The sequence below is a fragment of the Rutilus rutilus genome (genome assembly GCF_951802725.1).
Source record: "Rutilus rutilus genome assembly, chromosome: 4".
NCBI lineage: Eukaryota > Metazoa > Chordata > Actinopteri > Cypriniformes > Leuciscidae > Rutilus > Rutilus rutilus.
The window spans coordinates 46,814,794-46,837,665 of NC_140212.1; the positions used below are offsets into that span (position 1 = coordinate 46,814,794).

At 39.9% G+C, this 22,872-nt stretch overlaps 1 protein-coding gene across 2 annotated transcripts in view; it reads right to left on the reverse strand.

Moving 5' to 3' along the window:
* LOC311289535 (NACHT, LRR and PYD domains-containing protein 3-like) overlaps positions 1-18,495 on the reverse strand; it is a 128,389-nt gene extending 109,894 nt beyond the window's left edge. For both annotated transcript variants that reach the window (XM_084407612.1, XM_084407613.1), the window contains exons 1-3: positions 18,187-18,495; positions 540-626; positions 311-454 (exon numbers count right to left, since the gene is read on the reverse strand). In XM_084407612.1, the coding sequence (XP_084263738.1) occupies positions 311-454; positions 540-606 (211 nt within the window). In that variant the 5' untranslated portion in view covers positions 607-626; positions 18,187-18,495. The remainder of the gene's footprint in view (positions 1-310; positions 455-539; positions 627-18,186) is intronic.
* Between the last annotated feature and the right edge of the window lie 4,377 nt (positions 18,496-22,872).

The window sequence follows — 22,872 nt, forward strand, 5'->3', positions numbered from 1 at the left end:
AAAGAGAAAATGAGTACATTTATACAAAGGAAAGAGACAATAGATACAGTTACACAGAAGAATAAAGTGACAAGTACCTAAAGCATTTCTGAACAATATGGCGACACACTAAACTTCCTTAAGAATAGGATTCACAAACTACTGAGCATTATTTCATTTATGATTGTTCATAAGCAGTGTGTCTCAGAAAGCAGTTATTGTGTCTTTTTAAACATTACAATTTATTATATTATATTTGTAATATATTAATTGTATTATAGTCATTATATATATTCATAGTCATAAAGTCATGTGTATATATATATATTACCATGTCCTGCAGTGTTTATGCTGCAGTTGAAGAACATTGGGCCTGTGAAGGTGTTATCAGTGAGTACAGGAGCATTTACAGTTGCTCCTGTTTCAGCTTTCACATCAACACTGACTGCAGTGTGAGCATTGCTGCTCATCTGGCCTGGAATAGAGATAGAGAGATTAATTACATTGCTTAATCGCAACTTTTCTATTCAGAGATATTTTTTTTCTTTTATCACTATTACCTTCTTTTAGTTTTTTTTTTTCAGGCTCATCTAGTGTGTTATCATCATGCTGTTCAACAGATGCCATTATCCTTTACTGACTTACAGCTGTTGGACAAGAACACACGTTTATAATGAATCATATGTTATCAGACACTTTCCAAAAATACAATGAATCATATGTTATCAGACACTTTCCAAAAATACAAAAAAAGAGCAGAGTATAAGTGCTGTCAATCGGTTTAAAAATAAACTAATAATTTTAGGGGGATTTTTGGTCATTTTTTGGTAATCGTGATAAACAAAGTTTTTAATATATTTTGATGTCGTAATACTTTCACATTAAATCTCCAAAATAATGTAGTAACAACATAAAGACATAAATATGTGTACAGATATTGCTGTAGCTGGCCAACAATGACCCGTTCGAGGACCTTAGCCAGAAAAGGTAGATTGGCGATAGGCCTATAGGTAGATCAATCTTCAGGATCAGAGCCGGGCTTTTTAAGAACTGGTGTAATAGTGGCTGTCTTAAGGGCCAAAGGGGCGTAATGATATGACGCAGTGCCTGATAATAGTCCCCAGCCTATTATCAGGCAGCAGGCGCTGCGTCATACACGATGTACACGATGTAACTACAGAAGAGTCAAGTTTTAAATAGGAAAAATATTAAAACTCTTTGTTCATTTTTCTGAGAGAGATGCTAATGGTCTTGTCCGATTCAATGATCTATGCTAAGCTATGCTAAAAGTGGTACCGCCAGACCCGGAGATCGGCTGAATGGATTCGAAAACGGTAAAACTCAACTGTTTAACTCTGGGGGCGTTGTAAAATGAGCCTATTTCCAAAAAAGTGGAGTATCCCTTTAAAATAACTGTTTATTTCATTTGAACTGAATTTGTAAATGTTTGCTCTGTTGTATTTATTTGTGCTATAGGACAAAAACATGACAGACTCAGGCCCTAAAAAAAGTGAGCACACACTTTCGACATGCAATTTTGAGAACACTAAGGAAAGAGCACGTTCTTTTCACCTGTTTCGACACTTCAAACACACGTTTGCACTGCATGTTTGGTTTACCTGTTTACACGTTCAGCCTAATAAACCCGTCGATGCGATGTCATTAATGTTAATCAAAGAACAAAGGTAACGGAGATTGTTGTAGCAGAGAAAATTGTAGATTTAATAAGGATTAATTTATATTTAATTTATGATTTATGCAGTGAAGACTGTAAAGTGTTTGATAACTTTATTCAATTTCTGTATATTTCCTGTTAGACAGGTAGGAAGGGCACAGGCTAATGTGACATTAGGTTTGGGTTTATGAGAAAATTGTTTTAAATTCACTCACATTAAAAGTTGATATTTTATTTAAAGCCTAATAAATGTTGAAATCGATAGCTTTCAGTTATAGTGTAAAGATGAATGTCTATAATGTTTAAAAAAATCAATTATCATAGAGACATCAGTAGCTGAATTAGTATCAGTGATACTGGCCTTCATTTATAAAAAGATGGCATTAAACCAATATTTGAAATATACTGACTTAAAGTTGTTTCTACATTCATTTGGACAGTAACTGTGAACTTATTGCAATATAAAAAATATTAAAAACTCCTATCGGTTAAAAGCAGTATTAAAAATATGATATTAATCATATCATATCATTAAAATATCATATTTATTGTTACTACTGTAAAACTATATTAAATTATTGTGGGATCTCATTCAATGCTTTCCAAAATCTTTATATTTTAAAATAATTTTGTTCTTTTTTTTTAAATGAATATTTTAATGAATTCATTAATTTATTTATCAAAATATATTATTTTAGCTGTTATTTGAGATATTATTATATCTCTTTTGCTGGTTTTACCCCATGTGTCTGTGGGGTAAAAATCCCCCCTCACCACCTCATACATACGTACATACATACATACATTTTTATGATTTGTTTTCACACAAAATCTGTTTCTCCATCAATGTTCAATAAAAGTATATATATATATTTTCTTCAATCATACACTATGGGAGTAGAGAAAAGCAAATTTTTCTTAAGGTGTGCCTCTAGCCCCCTTGTACCCTACATTAAACGGTTACAGTATTTTATGCACAAGTCTGAGCTGAAAGGAGGCGTTTTCTCCCTGTTGTGACTGTGTGAAGTGTAAGATAATAATAATGCACAGAACTGCAGCTGTACACTAGGCAAGGCAAGGCAAGGCAAGGCAAGGCAAGTTTATTTATATAGCACATTTCATACACAATGGCAATTCAAAGTGCTTTACATAGAAGAAATTAAAATAATAAAAAGAAATAAGAATAATTAAAACAGTTTAGAAGAATACAAAATAAAATACAGTACAAACAGTCGGACGAACATTGGCACAGTGCTCATTCAGTAAATGCATAGTTAAACAGATGTGTTTTGAGTCTGGATTTGAATGTGACTACTGTAGGAGCACGTCTGATCTCCTCTGGAAGCTGGTTCCAGCTGTGGCTGGCATAATAGCTAAAAGCAGACTCGCCATGCTTAGAGTGAACCCTTGGTATTTCTAGCTGATATGATCCTAATGATCTGAGTGATCTGTTGGGTTTATATTCAGTGAGCATATCTGCAATGTATTGAGGTCCTAGGCCATTGAATGATTTATATACCAGTAATAATACTTTAAAATCAATCCTAAATTTAACTGGGAGCCAGTGTAAAGACATGAGGACTGGTGTGATATGTTCATATTTTCTGGTTCTGCTCAGAATCCTGGCGGCAGCGTTCTGTATGAGCTGCAACTGTCTTATGGTCTTTTTGGGAAGTCCAGTGAGGAGTCCATTACAGTAATCCACCCTGCTGGTGATGAAAGCATGAACAAGTTTCTCTAGGTCTTGTCTGGAAACAAAGCATCTTATTCTTGCAATATTTTTCAGATGATAGTATGCTGATTTAGTTATTGCTTTGACATGACTACTGAAACTAAGGTCTGACTCTAGTGTCACACCAAGATTCCTGACTTGATGTTTAGTTGTTTGACCCCTAGAGTGAAGGTATGCGTTCACCTTGAGAACTTCATCTTTGTTTCCAAACGCAATGACTTCAGTTTTGTCTTTGTTTAACTGAAGAAAGTTTTGACACATCCAACTGTTGACTTCATCAATGCATTGGCACAGGGAGTCAATGGGGCTGTAATCGTTGGGCGATAGGGCTAAGTAGAGCTGTGTGTCGTCTGCATAGCTGTGGTAAGCAATTTGGTTCTTTCTCATTATTTGGCTCATTGGGAGCATATACAGGTTGAACAGGAGTGGTGCAAGAATTGAGCCTTGAGGGACTCCGCATGTCATGGATGTCCACTCAGACTTATGGTCTCCTATACTCACATAATAACCTCTCCCATCTAAGTATGACCTGAACCATTTTAGGACTATCCCAGAAAGCCCCACCCAGTTTTCCAGCCTGTCCAGAAGTATGTTGTGATCGACAGTGTCAAATGCAGCACTGAGGTCGAGTAGTACCAGCACTGATAATTTGCCTGAGTCAGTATTTAAGCGAATATCGTTTATTATCTTTATGAGCGCTGTCTCTGTGCTGTGGTGCGGTCGGAAACCAGATTGAAAATTGTCAAAGTATCCATTCGAGCATAAGAATTTGTTCAGCTGATTGAAGACAACTTTTTCAATGATCTTGCCTATGAAAGGAAGATTTGAGATCGGTCTATAGTTGCTTAATATGGTCTTATCCAGATTGCTCTTTTTCAGGAGGGGCTTGACAACTGCAGTTTTTAGGGAGTTTGGAAAACTACCAGAGAGAAGTGAAGCATTTACCACTACTAGAAGATCTGCTTCTAAACTGTTTAACACACTTTTGAAAAACGATGTGGGAAGTGTGTCAAGAGCGCAGGTTGATGTTTTAAGGTGCTGTACGGTTTCTTCCAAAATTTTGCCATCAATTTCTTTGAAATCAGACATAGTAACTACTTTCTCAGGTGGTTTGATCTGTCTGACCCCGGTGCAACTCAAGGATGTGCTGATCACCTTTCTGATATTATTGATTTTCTCAGAGAAGAAAGAAGCAAACTCACTGCACTTGCTGTCTGAGAGCATTTCACTGGGAATCTGGCTTGGGGGGTTTGTCAGTCTCTCTACAGTAGCAAAAAGAGTGCGTGTGTTGTTTAAATTGCTGTTTATAATATTTGAGAAGAAAGTCTGTCTAGCTTTGCCTAGTTCCATATTGAAAGCATGAAGGCTGTCTTTGTAGATGTTATAATGGACTACAAGTTTTGTCTTCCGCCACATGCGCTCTGCTTTTCTGCATTGTCTTTTCATATTTTGCACTGCTGTTGAGTTTCTCCAAGGTGCCTTTTGTCTGCCACTCTTCTTCCTGACTTTAACAGGAGCAATATCATCAATTACACCTTTAACTTTTGAGTTAAAAGAATCAAGGAGAAAATCAACAGAGTCAGCAGATATGCTTGGTGTTAAGGATATAGCCTTCATAAATAGGACACTAGTGTTCTCATTTAAGCATCTCTTCTTGACAGACACAGATCTAGCTTCAGTGGCAGGAGAGATCAATATATCAAAGAAAATACAGAAATGATCAGACAGTGCTACATCCTTAATAACAATCGATGAAATGTTTAGACCCTTACTGATAAGTAAATCTAGAGTGTGTCCACGATTGTGTGTGGGTCCATGTACATGCTGAGTCAGATCAAAAGTTTTTAAAACAGTTTTGATTTCTTTTGCCATATTGTTTTCTGCATTATCTATATGGATGTTAAAATCTCCAGCAATGGCAAAACAGTCAAACTCTGAGGTAATTGTTGATAACAGTTCTGTAAAGTCCTCAGTGAAGGCTGGAGAGTATTTTGGCGGCCTGTAAATAATGATAAGTAAAATGCGTGGAGCACCTTTTAACACAATACCCAGATATTCGAAAGACGGGTAATTCCCAAATGATATTTGCTTACATTGATAGATATCTTTAAAAAGAGCAGCTAGACCCCCACCTCTCTTAACAGCTCTGCAGACACTCATAAAAGTAAAGTTAGGAGGGGCTGCTTCATTGAGGATTGTTGCACTGCAGCTGTCTTCTAGCCAGGTTTCATTTAGAAGCATAAAATCCAGGTTGTTTGTGGTTATTAAGTCGTTGACTAGAAGTGATTTATTTTTAAGTGAGCGAATGTTTAAAAGAGCTAACTTAACAGACTTACTTTTCCCCACAGCAATATTAGTTTGACGTGTAATAGGCACCAGATTAGTTGGGTTTGCTGCACGGCTATTGAAGGCCTTAGACTTTCTATCATGTAATAGAACAGCAATAGAGAAAGATACAGGCACACTGGGTTCCCGCTTGTTTTGTAAACATTTGAGAAAGTTACTGTTATCAAAACGGGGACCCGACACATATCACTGAGAGCTGGTATCAGTTGTTTTTGGTTCACCTCGAGCAGAAGGAGGAGGGTGTGGGCCCTGGCGTTGTGGCAGAGGCCGAAGAGCTCTCACAGGAGGGGGAGGGCGAGCTGGGCCCGCAGGCTTTGGTGGTAGTGGTGCCTGTCTTTTTTTAGTTGGTATCTGGGGGCTTGCAGCAAAAGAGTGGGATAGTCTGGTTCCAGCATGCACCAGTTCTTCCATTTTCTGTGAGAAGCACAGTAGTGGCGTTGCAGGCGAGAGGGAGAAAGTGTCTGGTGAAAGGGGCTGTTGCTCCGGTGTTATAGGAGGCTGTAATATGCTGTCCTGGCTTCCCTGGCTGTTTTCCAGGAAGTCGTCCTTGGGTGCTGAATCTTCAAGCAGTTCTGATATGGCTGTCTGTGGTGAGCTCTGTGTGCAGGGCTCAGCTGAGATTGTGTCCGTGAGCAGAGGTTGTTGTGGCGGAGTGGTGTTATCATGTCCATTTTGCTGCTGAAGTGAAGTCCCGTGGTCATTCATACTGTGTCCAGGTGTGTGTGTGCCATTCAGATTGAGTGGATTGGCACAAACCGCAGAAGGATGATTTAGGGAGAAGTAGATATTGTCCTTTAACACTCTTGAACCAAGTTTGTTTGGGTGATGGCCGTCCCGATGAAACAGTTGTCGTTGACTCCAGAAAAGATTGAAATTGTCAATGAAGTTCACTGCTTTTATATTGCAGGTTTTTTGCAGCCATGTATTAAGTGAAAACCTGTTTGTTCCTCTTGCTGGTAGTGGTCCACTGATGAATGTTTCAACTTTCAGTCTTTTAAGTGTTTCAAAAAGTTCATTGAAATCCTTCTTAAGGAGTTCTGACTGCTCTTTATGAATATCATTCTTCCCCACATGTATGATGAGTCGATTAGCAGTCTTATGTTTCATCAGAATGTTCTGAAGTTCCCTGTTTATATCAGAAGTTGTTGCTTGTGGAAGGCAGCACGTAGTTGTATCCCTGCTGCTAATGTTTCTGATTATGGAGTCCCCCACTATCAGAGTCCTGGGCTCGGCTGCGCTCTGAGCTGAGTGCCGCTGTCTGCTCGACCTTGAGCGCCAGTTAGCATCAGTGTTAGCTACTGGCCTATTCAGTCTGTGTTCGATCACATTCATCACATTTGTGGATTCCTCATTTACATTCATTAGTGCTTCAAATCTGTTCTCAAGATGTATAGGCGGTGGTAGGAGGCCAGTGTTTGCAATCCTTGTCAGAGCTGTATCTGGGGTAGAGGATGCTACTGCGGTAATATGTGATGCTCGTGACAATCTGATGTCTCGAGTGCCTTTGGGTCTCGCTCCCTGTTTGTGCCATCGATTAGTAAGTCGATCGGCTTGTTTCTCTACCTGCCGAGGAGTACTAGTTTCATGGGACTCACCGGTATGCTGAGGGTGTCCATGACGAAGCTCTGTTGTGTGCTCCGTCTGGTTTGGTGGTCCCGTAAATAACTTTGTTTCTAGAACTGCAATCCTTTGTAAAAGTCTGTGGCAGTTAGTGCAGCAAGTAGATTCCAGAAGAGGCATTTTCTCTTATCCTTGTAGGCAGTTGTGTTTTCCTTTCCCGGTATGTAAGCTGGTCGGGTAAAAGAATTCTCAGTTTTTGTAGTAATCCAAACTTTGTCGTATGAGCACTGTGCTGATTTGCTGAAGTTAAAATTAGGTGATAAAAGGAAATAAAATAAAGGAAATCAAAAATAGAAAAAATAGGAGATAAAATGTAAAAGCGATAGAGCAAAGCGCGGAGCAGTAAGCAAGAGCGTCCGAACAGTAGCTGAGCAGGAAGTGCTCAGTACACACTAGTAAATGTACTGTAGTACTGCAGTTTAAAAGCATAATGCTTCACTTCTCTCCGGTAGGGACGCAAGCGGAAACCAACCTTCCGAACGTATGACTTACAGAAGGTATACTTAACTAAGAACGTTTCGAGAAACACGTATTAACGATAAGGTACAGCTTAAGGTGTAACTTAAGAGCAACGTAGCATTAAGAAGGTTTCGGGAAACCCAGCCCATATAATTAAAATATGATATTTATTGTTACTACTGTAAATTTCTTTCCGGTAGGGACGTAAGCGGAAACCAACCACAGATAATAATAATACACAGAACTGCAGCTGTACACTAGTATACTTTACTCAAATGTACTGTAGTACTGCAGTTTAAAAGCATTATGCTTCCCTTCTCTCCGGTAGGGACGCAAGCGGAAACCAACCACAGAATGCTGTGCAAGCTGTTTCAGCGAATAAAGGTCAGTGGAAACACCATAAAACGCTCTGCACAAATAAAGAGACGTGAAGATTCTAAAGCGCCAAAACCAAGTACACATTGCTATCGCTGTGGATCCCATAATCATTTAGATAATGATAGAGGCTGTCCTGTCCTGTCCTTTTGTCAATGCAAAAGTACGCCAGTTGAAAGCGAAAACAGTGCAAAAAATATTGAACACTTCAGTGGATGATAAGATTTACAGTGAAGATGACATATCAACACCACAAGGCTCTTTGTGCACAAAGTGGAAACGCATGTCAATTCTTCCACAATCCTTGTACGAGAATCATTTCACATCTACTCAATTGCTTCTGCCCAAAGCTCAACTGGTAATTTATTCCAAACAGCCCTTGCCTGTACTGGGTTGTATGACTGCTCCAGTGACTCGTAATGGCATTACAGCTGACACAAATTTATACATTGTGGAGAAAGGAGTACCTCTCTTGGGACTGGATCTAATCAGAGCACTGAACTATCACATAGCATCGCAAGACGTTGATGATATGCACAGCATGCAATCCAAGCGACAACACGGGTGCTCAATTGGGCAGATGAACACTTAAATGTGCAAAGTGAGTGTGTAAAAGGATTCGTACATAAGGTGCAAGTGGACCACAACATTAAACCTGTGCAGCAGAAAGTTCAAATGTCAAATGAGATCCAACGGCTGCTAAGAGCTGGAATCATAGAGCCCATAGATGCGAGGCACTGGGTTCTCTTACGAGAGGTCTCTCGTACTGCGTAAGTATCTTACACTAGGGGAAAACCTCTTTTCCACGAGATATTGAAGCCAAAAAATTATCCTATAATTTTGTATTAATGCAAAACGCGTTGCAGCAGCATGCAGACATGGGCGAGACAGCTCGCGCGCCCATTGGCTGCTCTGCGGCAACTGCATCAGCCTACCGAGCGAGGCCTATAGTGACGTCAGACCACTGCGTCATGTCCCGCCGAAACAGGCGTGGCTTAGGCCTATAAAAGGAGGCTCGGGGGCAGCTGATTCCTGATTTTTCATCTCTTCAGCGAAGCTCACGCATCGTTGGATCCCGAGAGAGAAGCCGCACCGTCTGAAGAAGCCTTTCAGCGGGACGAGCCATCACCTGAAGCCGCTGGCCACGCCGCCTTCTACTGCCGCTCCCGCTGCGCTATCCGGCGCCTATATCCTTTTTACTCTCTGTTCTGTGTGAGACATCCAAAAGAGCTCGCGTCTTTTTCAAGATGCCTTCTTGCGGCTCGTGCAGAGCCCCACTCAGCGACGGGGACCGCCATGTCATCTGCGTTTCCTGCCTGGGTGAAGATCATGCAGCGCTCGCGCTCGCTGACGGCGGCTGCCCTCACTGCGAGCTACTGCCTATGGCGACTCTGAGGACCTGTCTGGCAGTCTTCTCCGAGCCTGCACTTCCGCCCGCTGTGCTGCTGCGCCGTAAAAAGCGTCGCACTCAGCGGGTCCCGGAACCTTCTCCAGCCCGCCAAAGCTCGCCGGTTCGCCCGCTTGCTTCGCCGGCTTCAGTTGAGTCGCTTCCTGATGCACAGCGGCCGCGGTCCGCCGCCGCTTCTATCGAGGATGCTGACTTGAAAGGCGCGTCTGGGGAAAATGACACCTGCTCTCTGCTGGCATCGGGCAGCGAGGATTGGGCGAGCTCTGTGGATCTCGCGCCTTCTGCTCGTAAACCAAGCAAAAGAGCTAGCATCGAGATGGAACTGATGCGTGTACTCGCGCTGGCCATGGCGAGTAGTGGAACATATCGGTGGTGTCCTACATAAATCGCCAGGGCGGTCTCAGATCCCGAAACTTATACAGGCTAGCGGAACGCCTCCTGTTATGGGCTCAGCGCAACCTGCGCTCGCTGAGAGCAGTGCACGTGCCTGGGCTACAGAATTTGGGGCCAGACAGACTGTCCAGGAACAACCTTCCGGCGAGCGAATGGACTCTACAACCACATACAGTCGAACTGTTGTGGGAGAGATTCGGCAGAGCGAAAGTGGACAGCGCTCACTGTCCGGAATTTTTCTCCAAGAGCAAGAGCGCGCTGGCCCAAGCATGGCCGCGCTGCCCGCTCTATGCTTTTCCCCCGTCTCTCTCCTGCCTCAGGTGATAGAACGGATCAGGGAAGAGAGATGCTCAGTGCTGCTCGTAGCGCCGCTCTGGAAGAACCAACCATGGTTCCCAGTTCTGATGCAGCTAGCGGACACTGCCCCATGGCCAGTGCCAATGAGGAGGGATTCGATTTGGCATCCTCACCCGGAGCTATGGTCCCTTCACGTATGGGCGCTCAACGGGTACCCGCTGACCTCCCAGAGGGAGTGCTAAATACTATCACTCTACCAGACGGCTCTATTCCTCAAAGTGGTCGGTGTTTTCCGGCTGGTGCACAGCTCGGGGCATTTCACCCTTAAACTGTGGGGTGACGGAGGTTCTCTCCTTCCTACAAGAGCTGCTGGATAAGGGCAGGGCCCCCTCTACGCTCAAAGTCTATGTGGCGGCTATAGCAGCATTTCCTAAATCAACGCTTGGTCAGTCAATAGGAAGGAACGATTTAGTCATCCGCTTCCTCAGGGTTCTCGCTTCAGTGAAGCGCATAGGTGACCTACACGCGCTCTCGGTGAGCGCGGCATGCATGGTTACGTTCCAAAATCCCTCAACACACCGTTTCGGGCTCAGGTAATTTCCCTGTCCGCCCTACCGGTCTCTGACGAGGAAGGGGACGCAAGCTTTCTTTGTCCAGTTAGGGCGCTAAGAGCTTATGTGTCTCGCTCGTCTGCTTTTAGACAGACAGAGCAGCTGTTTGTTTCGTTCAGCGGGCGTTCCAAGGGACTGGCTGCTTCGAAACAGAGCCTATCCAGATGGATAGTTGATGCCATAGCGCTGGCATACACTGCCAAGGGCTTACAGTACCCGTTGGGTGTCAGAGCGCACTCCACGAGAGGCGTGGCCTCTTCGTGGGCTTGGTCTACCGGGATTTCCTTGCAAGACATATGTATGGCGGCGGGCTGGGCCTCACCGTCTACATTTATAAGGTTTTATAACCTGGTGGTTCCCACAAAACATACACTAAATATGTGCCAATAAGACTTTTGTCTAATAGATGTCATCGCCTAGTGTTTTTTCTTCAAAATTATGTGAAAATCACCCTGCCTAATCCTTCACATAACACAATACATTGATTTGAATTTTGCAAAGCACTTTCTGTTTGGAAAGGCAATATTCGAGTGGGCGTCAACGATCATGCATATTTAGTGGTTCACACCTGAGGACCGCATACTTAATGAGCCATTCATTCAGGTGAGTCACTGAGCCACAAGAATGCAAGAGCAACAGTTGGAAGCATCTCAATTCTTTTTTTTTTTTTTCACATATTGTGCTTGCAAATTGGCCTATAATAGCCAAGGAAAACATGTCTAGTAATTGTGCAGTTAATTCTCATACTGTATTTTCAGTTTTGGAATATTTATCCTCTCCCCAAATTTGTCACTAATAAAACACAATAAAAATTATTTAAAGAAAAGGCTTATATTTACCTTTTAATAGTTTGTTTACATCTACCTTGTAAATATTTAAATAAACAACAATTCAAGTGTAATCTTTCTTTGTAAAAACTAAAGTATACATTTTATCATACACATTTCAAAGTTAAGGATTTGATTGATTATTTGATTATTTTTGACAAAAAATTGGCAAATAAAAGCTTATTTGAGGTGGCAGATATTTTACAGTAAAAATGTATCTATCCAAAACTAATCAACGAAATGTTGTCTTTCATATGTCTGTAACATAGGTCTTTCATTTTTATTATAAGGAATATAAATGTTAATTTGCAGTTTAATACGTTGCTTATACAAATAGATATCTATGTGCATACACACACACACATATATGTGTATATATTTATACACAAAAATTAATTTTATTTATATTTTTTATATACATTTTTTTTTTTCCACAAATTGTGCTTGCAAATTGTATAATATCCAAGGTAAACATATCTAGTAATTGTGCAGTTAATTCTCATACTGTATTTTCAGTTTTGGAATATTTATCCTCTCCCCAAATTTGTTACTAATAAAACACAATAAAAATTATTTAAAGAAAAAAATTATATTTACCTTTTAATAGTTTGTTTACATCTACCTTTTGAGGGACATTTTCCATTATTATTATTATTCCTCACAGCGCTGCGAGACGGTGTAAACAAGTAATGATCTGAATAAACTTGTGTTTTCTCGAGCTGATATGGGGCTCGAGAAAACACAGCCCCTCACAGGTTTGCGCCGTGGATTCCCGCGAGTCAGACGCGGATACTGTGTTTGTTTTAGGCTCGCGCAGTCTTCACTCGGACGCGCGCTTCAATCCGTTGTGAAGACTCTCTTTTCGTTCCAGTGAAATTACAAAACAAAATACACACAAACATGTCTCTGCCTGATATACAACCACTGATAAACATAATCTGATTTGATAAAAAAAAAAAAAAAAAAAAAACTATATGAGTGCAGATTCAAACTCAGAACCTCTGACACGCTAGGCAAATGTTCTACCACTAGACCACTTGAATATACGTATTTACTCACGCGAAAACTCGGTGTTTACTCGGCATGATCAATTCGCTCTTGAAAATGCTGCCGTTCGTCGTCTGAGCTACAATCTTCCTCTGAGGAAAAGCCAAGGTGAGTTATTCCTCGCTGTCCAGAATCATCTGAAGAGCGTCTTTACCGGAGAAACGAGCCATCCTCTCTAAACGCGATGAACTATCAGTGAATCTGATCTGATGAAACTTCGTGTTTTCAAGGCATTGATCGGGGGGCGGGTGCGAAGCATAGATTACCTAAACTATTTACCATGTGAATAGCGCCGGGGGCGGGGCGGCCTCGGTTCATTATAGAGATAATGAGGCAGAAGGAAAAAACGGTACCTCTCCTTGCTTTCAAACGGATTACATGAGTTGAAAACATTTGTTTTTTATATTAATTACTTCATTTAAAAGAAGAGATTTCAAGCTTCATAAAGACATATACCACGTGTCTGTGTGAGAAGTATTCGCTGAGTTATGATTCATTTTCGGACGCGTTTCAGAATGGACTACACGGACAGAGAGAAGGCAGATCGCGCTCCGTGTTTATTTTTCTTAATTTGGCGAAAAGCACAACACTTTGCTTTTATTGTGAGTATACACAAAAATAATACACATTTAACAGAATCGATTGATGTATGAAACTCCTATGGAAAATCAAAGTCAACAGAGTATTTATGAGTTTCTTTTACACTGATAAAAAAAAGCGAGCTGGTATCGCCGGCGAGACCGCCGACCTCAGGGGGTTAAGCGAGCCAAATACAAGTATTATTGTGGATAATGGATTCACACCCACTATCACATATGGAAGAACTGTTCGCGGAGTTGAAGAGTGCTACAGAGTGCTTATCATCAGTTGCCTCTAGCTGTGGAAAGCTGAAACCTGACTTCTGAAACCTGTTTCTATCTCATGAAGGACTGTACTGGTTTACGCGGGTCTGTCTTACAGCGTCTTGACAATGCAAACCTGAATTAAACCTCAACAAAAGTACATTCACCCAGCCGAGCGTATCATGCGTGGGCCACTCTATGTCAGCTGAAGGTTTGCGCACTAGTATGGATCACATGGCCGCTATCACAAGTGCACCTGCTCCTAGAGATGTCACTGCACTTCGCTCATTCTTGGGCCTCACGTTGTGACTAAGCAAATTCATTCCAAATTATGCAACCGTTGTTGAGCCTTTACGGCGCCTGCTAAAAACAGCTTCACAAACAAACAAGGGACTGGCAGCCTGAGGCGGATGACAGCTTCCGAAAACTGAAAACACTGCTCACACATGGTCCAGCTCTGGCACCTTTCGATCTAAACTTGCCAACGAATGTCTCAACAGATGCATCTGATTATGGCTTAGGGGCTATGTTATTCTCATGTGCCTGATGTTTTTTTTTTATGTTTGTATTGTAATTTATATATAATTTTAATATTTTTAATACTTGTCTGTGTTATGTTTGGGTTTTACACCATGGGGTCTGAGGGAAACGGGATTTCAATCCTCAGTATGTCTTGTACATACAGTAAAATTGGCAATACATTTGAACTTGAACTTGATGTTATCCCAGCTTCACACAGATGGCACAGAACGAGTTACTGCATTTGCTTCTCGAGTACTTACTGATGCAGACAAAAAGTACAGTCCAGTGGAAAATGAAGCGTTGGCATGTGTTTTCGCTGTGGAACGCTGGAGAACGTACCTCTGGGGGAGAAGATTTACCCTCAGAACAGACCATCCAGTGTTATCAACTCTACTTGCTACAAAAGGCATGAATCGTGCTGGCTTACGCATTGCAAGATGGTCAGCTAGACTGCTTTGTTACCAATAAGACGTGGTGCACAGGGCTGGACACAAAAACTTTGCAGCCGATTACTTGTCTAGAATGCCGGTAGAATCACAAGAACATGAGCAAAACCTGAACCAGCACTGCTTGCTGAAATAGACACTGTGCAGGAGGGCCCCATACCTCTCTCACTTTTGGAAGGACAACGTGAATGCTGCCGCGGTGATAGAAGAGATGTGCACTGTGTTACAATGCATTGCATAGTAGAGCTGCTGATTTTATTTGATGTTTGTTGATTTCCAAATATAAAATTATAAGTTATTTTTGAAATTTTTTATCTCATTTTAATAAAACGGTGATAATATTGATAATCGTGATAATTTTGTTCACTATAATCGTGATATGAAAGTTTCATACCGTTACATCCCTATTTAACACGAATACAATCAAAGATATATTAAAAATGTCCTGGCTCTTCAAAGCTTTATAATGGCAGTGAATGTTTGTTTCTGTTTTTAAGTCCATAAAAGTGCATCTTTCCATCATAAAAGTGCATCCATCCATGATAAAAGTGCATCTATCCATCATAAAAGTGCATCTATCCATGATAAAAGTGCATCTATCCATCATAAAAGTGCATCCATCCATGATAAAAGTGCTCCACAGGGCTCTAGGGGGTTAACCCTCTGGGGACCAAAAACGCGCCCGCGCGTTTTGCTCGTTTTTTTTTTTTAGCAATGAAAATAAACACTAAATGCTCTGTTAATTTTGATCTTTCATTTTCGTGTAATACATCAATCGATCCTGTTCAGTTTCTATTTTTTTTCTGTATACTCACAATAAAAATAAAGTGTTTTGCTTTTTGACAAATAAAGAAAAATTAACACGATGCGATTTCTGCCTTCTCTCTGTCAGTAAACTCCCATTTGAAACGCGTTCGAAAATGATCTATAACTCCGCGAAAATTCAGTCAAACAGGCAAACAGACCCACGGGCATAAAGCTTGAGATCGCATCTTTTAAATGAAGTAATTTATATAAAAAACAAATATTCTCAGCTTCTGTAATCTGTACAAAAAGTGAGCGATTCCAGTCGAGCTCATTACGAGCCATTCAAAAGTAATTTGACCACTCCCCGGTGAGCGCGTGCTATTCAAACGCAAATTCTGAGAACCATTTCAGTCTGTGAAACGCCCACATCAGCTGTAAACAAAGCGCGTCGCAATCGAGTGAGGCATAATAGCCTACCTTATGGAGAAAAGTTTCCTCTGATATGAGGAGCAATATCTCCTGATATGAGGAGCAGATCCCGCTGAGGAGTGAGGTAGGCTGTTTTCTTTTCTCAAGTGTTGATGTGGAATAACGTTAGTGTAGGCCTATGCAAACCGCAAAAAGATGAACTGCATTTCTATAATATGACTCGCCTTTCTGTGAGATGAATGAAGGGTACATATTTGTAAAGAGTGTTTAGCCTAAATATGAATCGCGTGTCTGTGTGTGAAAGAATAAACTGCTTTGCTATAGCCTACTGAGATGAGTAAAAATCGACTGGAATATGTTGAAATAAAATGTATTTGTATAAGCAACGTATTAAACTGCAAATTAGCATTTATATGCCCTAATATTTCATAAAAACAACGTTACAGTCAGTCACTTGTTGACTAGATTTGGGTACAGTTTTTAGGCTACTGTAGAATATACTACCACATCAAATAATCTTTTGTTTAGCAATTTCTGCTCATATCTAACATTATATATATAACTATATATAACTATATTATTTATATATATTATATATATTTATATATATTATATATATATATATATTTGCTATATTCAAACTAATGAATACATATGATAAAATGTAGGCCTATAATCTTTTTTCTTTTTCTTTTTTACAAAGAAAGAGTACACTTGAAATATTGTTGAAATTGTAATTATTGTTGTAATTGTAACATTTTTAATAAAATAGCAAAACATATTTACAAGATAGATGTAAGCGAAATCTTAAATGGTCAATATAAGTCTTCTTCTAAATACATCTTTTGTCCTTGCATTGTGGCTCAGTCAGTGTCACACCTGAATGAATGGCTAATTATGCAGAGTCATTATGCAGAGTGGGTGGGACATTGTAATCTAAGGTGTAAACTACTCCCCCTCGCATATTGGCTTTCCAAGCAAAACCTGTTTTACACCATTTAAATCAATGTATTTTTTTTTGTGAACGATAAAGCAAGACTATTTTCACATAATTTTGAAGCTAGAACTCAAAGGGACAACATCCATTAGTCAAAAGTCTTGTGGACACATATTTAATATGTGTTTTGTGGTCTTAATTCAGCAACTTTCATTTACATTTTTTCCAATAACCACGCATAAACATTATTCTCTTAAAAATACAAACATCTACATACACGTTGCTCGCATATTATGGTAGCCCTGTTTGTGCTATATAGAGTGAATTTACACCTTTGCCATTAACATGTTTATAAATAACTGAAAAAAGCACAAATGTCAGAGCATGTCAGAACATCTCAAGGACCCCAAAAACAGCTTGGTCCCCAGAGGGTTAATAAAGGCCTTCTGAAGCGAAGCAATGCATTTGTGTAAGAAAAGTATGCATATTTAAAACTTTATAGACTAAAATAACTTCCAGTAGCCAGTAATGTACTGTAAAAATACAAGAAAATCGTTAACAGTGTAAATCTAAAAAAAGAATTTCAGATGAAAATAGAACGTTTAATGCTTCATGGACAGATTTATTTGCCTTCACCCCTGACGATTCTGGCTTACCTGTGTGCTTGATATGTGATGAGAAATTCACAAACAACAAAAATCGAATGTAGAAAGACATTTCCTGAACAAACACACAGCATTTGCTGAAAAATACAAAGCTGGAGATAAACGAAAAAGAGCAATTTCGGAAATGCTGCGGAAAGCTGAGCAGAGCAAACATGCTTTCAAGAAATGGATCAAGTCTACAAACTCAACTACTGTTGCTAGTTTTGTGGCTGCTCAGGAGATAGTCAGGCGTGGAAAGCAGACGGACACTATATCAAAGAATCATTCATTAAAATATCGGAGCATCTAGACTTCAAACACAGCTCTGATACAGATACACTCGGCAGTGATGTTCAGGAACAGAAATCACATTAATCAGGTGAGAAAGCTATCATTTAATTTGCACATATATATTTGTATATTGGACCCTGAACTGATGTAGTTGTGTTTAATGTTCAGGCTCGACGGTTGATTGCTCAATGTGACTGAGGGTGCGTGAAAAACGTGAAAAAGAGGATGACGCCACAGTGAAATGAAATTCAGTCATAATTAAACATAAACTGGCCAATTCTTTTGCTTTTTAACCGATGTTATGCTTGCTCTTTCTAATATGCTGCTGCTATATGTTTTATTATTTTTTAAAGTGGGCTGCTCTTTAGAGATAACTGTTGAGAAAGCTGTGTTGCTGAAATCTGCTAAAATTACTGTTAAAGATCAAATATTGCTTTGAGTTTTGTTAGCAATCAAAAAAGTTATACACAATACTTTTTATTAAGTCTAGATCATTGTGAATGGATACATGACTTTTTATCTTTATATATCATTATATTATGAAGTAGTATTTACTAACCATGAATAATGACGGCGAAGATGAGTCTTGTTCCTCCACTGAACTTCAGCAGAAGTTGCTTTGAAGCTTTCAGTTCTGTGTTTTCATAAAAGACTGTGAGAACGTTGGAACTTAAACCGATTAAACCAGAACTTTTTCAGAAAACTAGTAGATTTAATTCATAGAAATTAAAATTTTCAAAAGGATTTGTGACATAAAAGTTAAACTATGTGGAGAATCACTGTCTGCCATCAAAACACTGTAGTTACTTTAAGAGTTTTCTGCTTAGTGGAAAGTACTTATTTCTTCAATATAAATGCATATGTTTGTGTGACAGGATGTGGTTGATAACCTGCTACTTTGAAGCGTTTCCTGTCTCTACGGCATCAGGGGTGAGAGATGCTTTTCTCACGATGGTTTAGATCTTTAACTAAATGAACATAACAGGAAAACAGCAGTGTGAGGTGTGAATGATGCACATAAAGGCACTGGGTGAGACTGTCCTTCTCAGCAGAAAACTCTGTCTGTACACAGGCCCGGATTAAGATTTCAGAACCCTGGGCACATTGTCTTCTGGTCCAAACACACACACACACACACACACACACACACACACACACACAGTATACCTCTTCTCCAGTGGCTGCCTCTCTCTCTCTCCTCAGGCTCTCAAATTCAAGTGAGCTTTATTGGCATGACTTGTACAGTATTAGTAGTAGTAGTAGTAGCCTTTATTGTCACTTAGTCACAAGTACCAGCGAAATTAGCCATCAACCTGTCCATACAAACATACATACAATATGACAAGGGGGTAAACAGGACAGGAAGACAGGTCATTGAGGGGAAAAAAAGTACAGCATAACATGAGGAGAGGTGAGGAGAAAAAAAGGCAACCCCCAGACTATGCTCCTGTAAGGAGTACAGTTTGGGAACAGTAAAAAACACCTCAGCAACATTAGCACATAATCAGTACACAACATGAACACACAAGACTTGCAACAGGGGAAGGGAGTGGGGGATGGAGGTAACCCCGCACAGGCAAGCAGCCATCCGGTCCTGCAGCCATTCTCGGTGCTGGTCACAGACCCGCCTGTCAGACTGGGGGTACAAAGCGTCGAAGGCGAGGGATGGGGGGTGGGGGAGGTGATTGCATATCTGTATATATGTAAGAGTTCGTGTATGTGTCCACCTCTCCCACGCATCCATCGTGTAGCCAGCTGCGAACGTTCCGGCAGGGCAGTCAGGTTCCCCCGAACCCAAGCTTCTCGTCGAGAAGATGGTGTCATTTGCGTTGAGAGACCAGTTGATCAAATCCATAATTTCTTAGTTAGCTAGTTAGCAATTGCCAAAGCATTGGCCATTACACAAGCAATGAACAAATAATCAATAAATAAATCAGTAAACAAACACATGAATACATTTTTATAAACAAGAAATAACAAGGAAAACAATTATTAAGACATTTTTTTACATTTGTACCTACATTCAGGCATGTTAAGTCAGTTAAACACCACTTCCATTTTCCTAGTTTTCCTTTTTTAAAACACTTCCCCAGTTTTTTTGTAACAAGATAAACTCCCAGGTATTTTATTCCATCACTTTTCCAGGACAGGCCTCCTGGTAATTTAGGAGGACTTCCAACGCATTTACCACATATCAATGCTTCACTTTTTGACCAATTTACTTTGGCTGAAGAAAAAATCAATAATTTTCTTTAGCACCCTTTTATTATTTGTATCCTTAATCATGACAATGATATCATCAGCAAAAGTTGATCATTTAACTTTTTCACTTGAATGTGGTGTAGACCAGCCTTTAATACTATCTCTAATTTTCACAAGCAGAGGTTCAATAGCCAAGCCATACAGCATCCCTGATAATGCACATCCCTGTCTGCATTCTGACAGCATTCCGGACTTTGGAAGCTACACACAAACAACTATTTATTTTCAGTACACTCTCATGTCCTGATACAAGACCCTGATCATGGCAATAAAACCTGAGCTGACAGTGACAAGTGACAATTCCGGTCTATGCTTATGGGAAAGTTCTCGTTGTGTCTGCTGTGAGACCAAATGCTCGTTGAACGGAAGAGAAAACTTAAGTGCTCTACCGGGAAAGTTCTCGCTGCGTCCGCTGTGAGACCAAATGCTTGCTGGACAAAAGAGAAAACGGGAAAGAGGAAAATGAATACTCGACCGGGAGATTTTCTCGCTCCGTCCGCTGTGAGACCAAATGCTGCTAAACTGTCAATGGATTGAGGTGAGACTGCTGAGTGTATATATAGCTCTAACCATTGATTGCTGAGTGCTATCCACTTGAGTTAATTATCTGAACGTGCTCCTCCCGAACTTTGTTAATAAAAGATATAATAACCAGAGACGTCCAAAATTTCTCGAACTAACAATATATTATCAAAGATGGATCTATTAGGCACAAAGTTTGTCTGATCATGATGAATGACCTGAACCAACCGCCTCCCTCAACCTTATTGCCAAAACCTTTTAGAGGTATGTCATTGGTAGTAGTGCATGTATCTGGTTTGTTTAAACTTGGTTAATTTTAGTTAATTGTGTAGATTGAACTTCATATCCGATCTCTTCAGATATGGTATGAAAATCAGGAAGTAAAACACATTTGATGCAGAATTAGGCATATTTTTAGTTGCCACCTAAGAAACAGCAACATTTTACAGATTACAAGACAAAGAAGGCAGACGCTGGTGAAGCAAAAGAGGCCCTGGACGAGTCAAAATTAATGCTTTAATGAGTATGTTACTTAGTGTATTTTGTATTGCTCTTGTGTTGATATCCCCAAGCACAGCTAAATGTGGAGTAAAATCTGTATAAGGTGCAAAATCATTCATTATTTGGCCCATTGATTTTCACTCGTTTTTGCTATAGTTGGTAATGTCATAATGTAGTTTGTTGTTGAAATGTATTTTTAAAACTAAAATGCTGTTTTTGTTATTTTTTTTATTTTTGCAGATTCAGTGATATCCTGGAACCACCAGGGCCCAGCAAGGGATAGCTATAAATCAGAAGCTCGCTGAGCTGAGGGTCCTAGTGTCCCAACTCATGACAATAATTACACCTGTTTTCTCCATCTTTTCCAACAAAGACAAGACGATGTCTGTCAGGCAACGCAAAATTTTGGAAGATCTGCTACAATCATACCACGATTTTTTCTGAAAATTTTCTCCAGCATTTTTGTTGCCAAATTAATCAGAAAAAAAATCATCGGCCATAACGGCCATGTCCGGTTTACGCTTTAGTCTAGCTTTGAACTGACAGAGTGTGTCTGCTTCCCGAACAATGTTAGGAAGACTGTTCCAAAGTTTTGGTGCTAAAATAGGAGAAGGATCTACCGCCAGCAGTTGATTTTGATATTCTAGGTATTATCAACTGGCCAGAATTTTGAGATCGCAATAGACGTGAAGGACTATAATGTGTTAAGTACTGCGGAGCTAAACCATTTAGTGCTTTGTAAGTAATCAGCAATATTTTAAAATTTATTCGATGTTTAATAGGGAGCCAGTGCAGTGTTGACAGAACTGGGCTAATATGGTCATACTTCCTGGTTCTGGTAAGAACTCGAGCTGTAGTTTGTTTATTAAGCGTGCAGGGCTTTAACAGTATCAGTAAGACAGAAAGCTGGAATATTTTGTCAGTAAAAGTGTTAACTGTTTACAATTATTCATTTAGCAGATTTTCATTTAATTTATTCATTTAATTGTTAGGCCTACTTGTTTGATTTTCTTTGTATTAAAACCTTACGGCGTAATCAGTCGCCAAAACTAATCAATCGCCTGTTTCCTTTTAAGTTCGGCGCTTGCCTTTTTGAATGGTTTAAATGAGCTAAAGTTGGTTTTGATCTTAAACAATAAACTATAAATGTAAAAAAAAAAAACAGTCAGCTTAAAGGGATAGTTCACCCAAAAATGAAAATTCTGTCATCATTTACTCACCCTCAAGTTGTTCCAAACCTGTATGAGTTTCTTTGTTCTGCTGAACACAAAGGAAGATATTTGGAAGAATGTTTGTAATCAACAGATCTCGGTCCCCATTGACTTCCATAGTAGGAAAAAAATATACTATGGAAGTCAATGGGGACTGAGATCTGTTTGGTTATAAACATTCTTCCAAATATCTTCCTTTGTGTTCAGCAGAACAAAGAAACTCATACAGGTTTGGAACAACTCGAGGGTGAGTAAACAATGATAGAATTTTCATTTTTGGGTGAACTATCCCTTTAAGGTAGCTACAAGTACTTAATGCGGTTAAATGTCAAAATAACTCCAGTATCATACACTAGAGTTGTGTGGGGTGGGGTAAATTAAGCGTGATCTGCTGTTACGTCACAATCGTTTTGCATTGTGGTCTATGGATCTGCCTGAAGTGAACATGTTGAGTGGACTCACTCCCTCAGTCAAAATTGAGGGTCTGTCCAAAAAAGTCCTTTTGAAGCAGTTGTGTAAAGTAGGGTTGCCAACTTCAGAAAAGGAAAATAAGGGACAATCATGACACTTTGAACACTCAAAATATTTGTACTGTACCACACAGTGTATGTCATTTCAGTGTCTGCAGTTAAGTGTGTGTACAAAAGGTTCTCAGATATAAACACATTTGTTTTGCTTAACCTATTTATGGTACATATATATATTTATATATACCTATATATTTACTTTTAATGTCATAAAAAGTCACA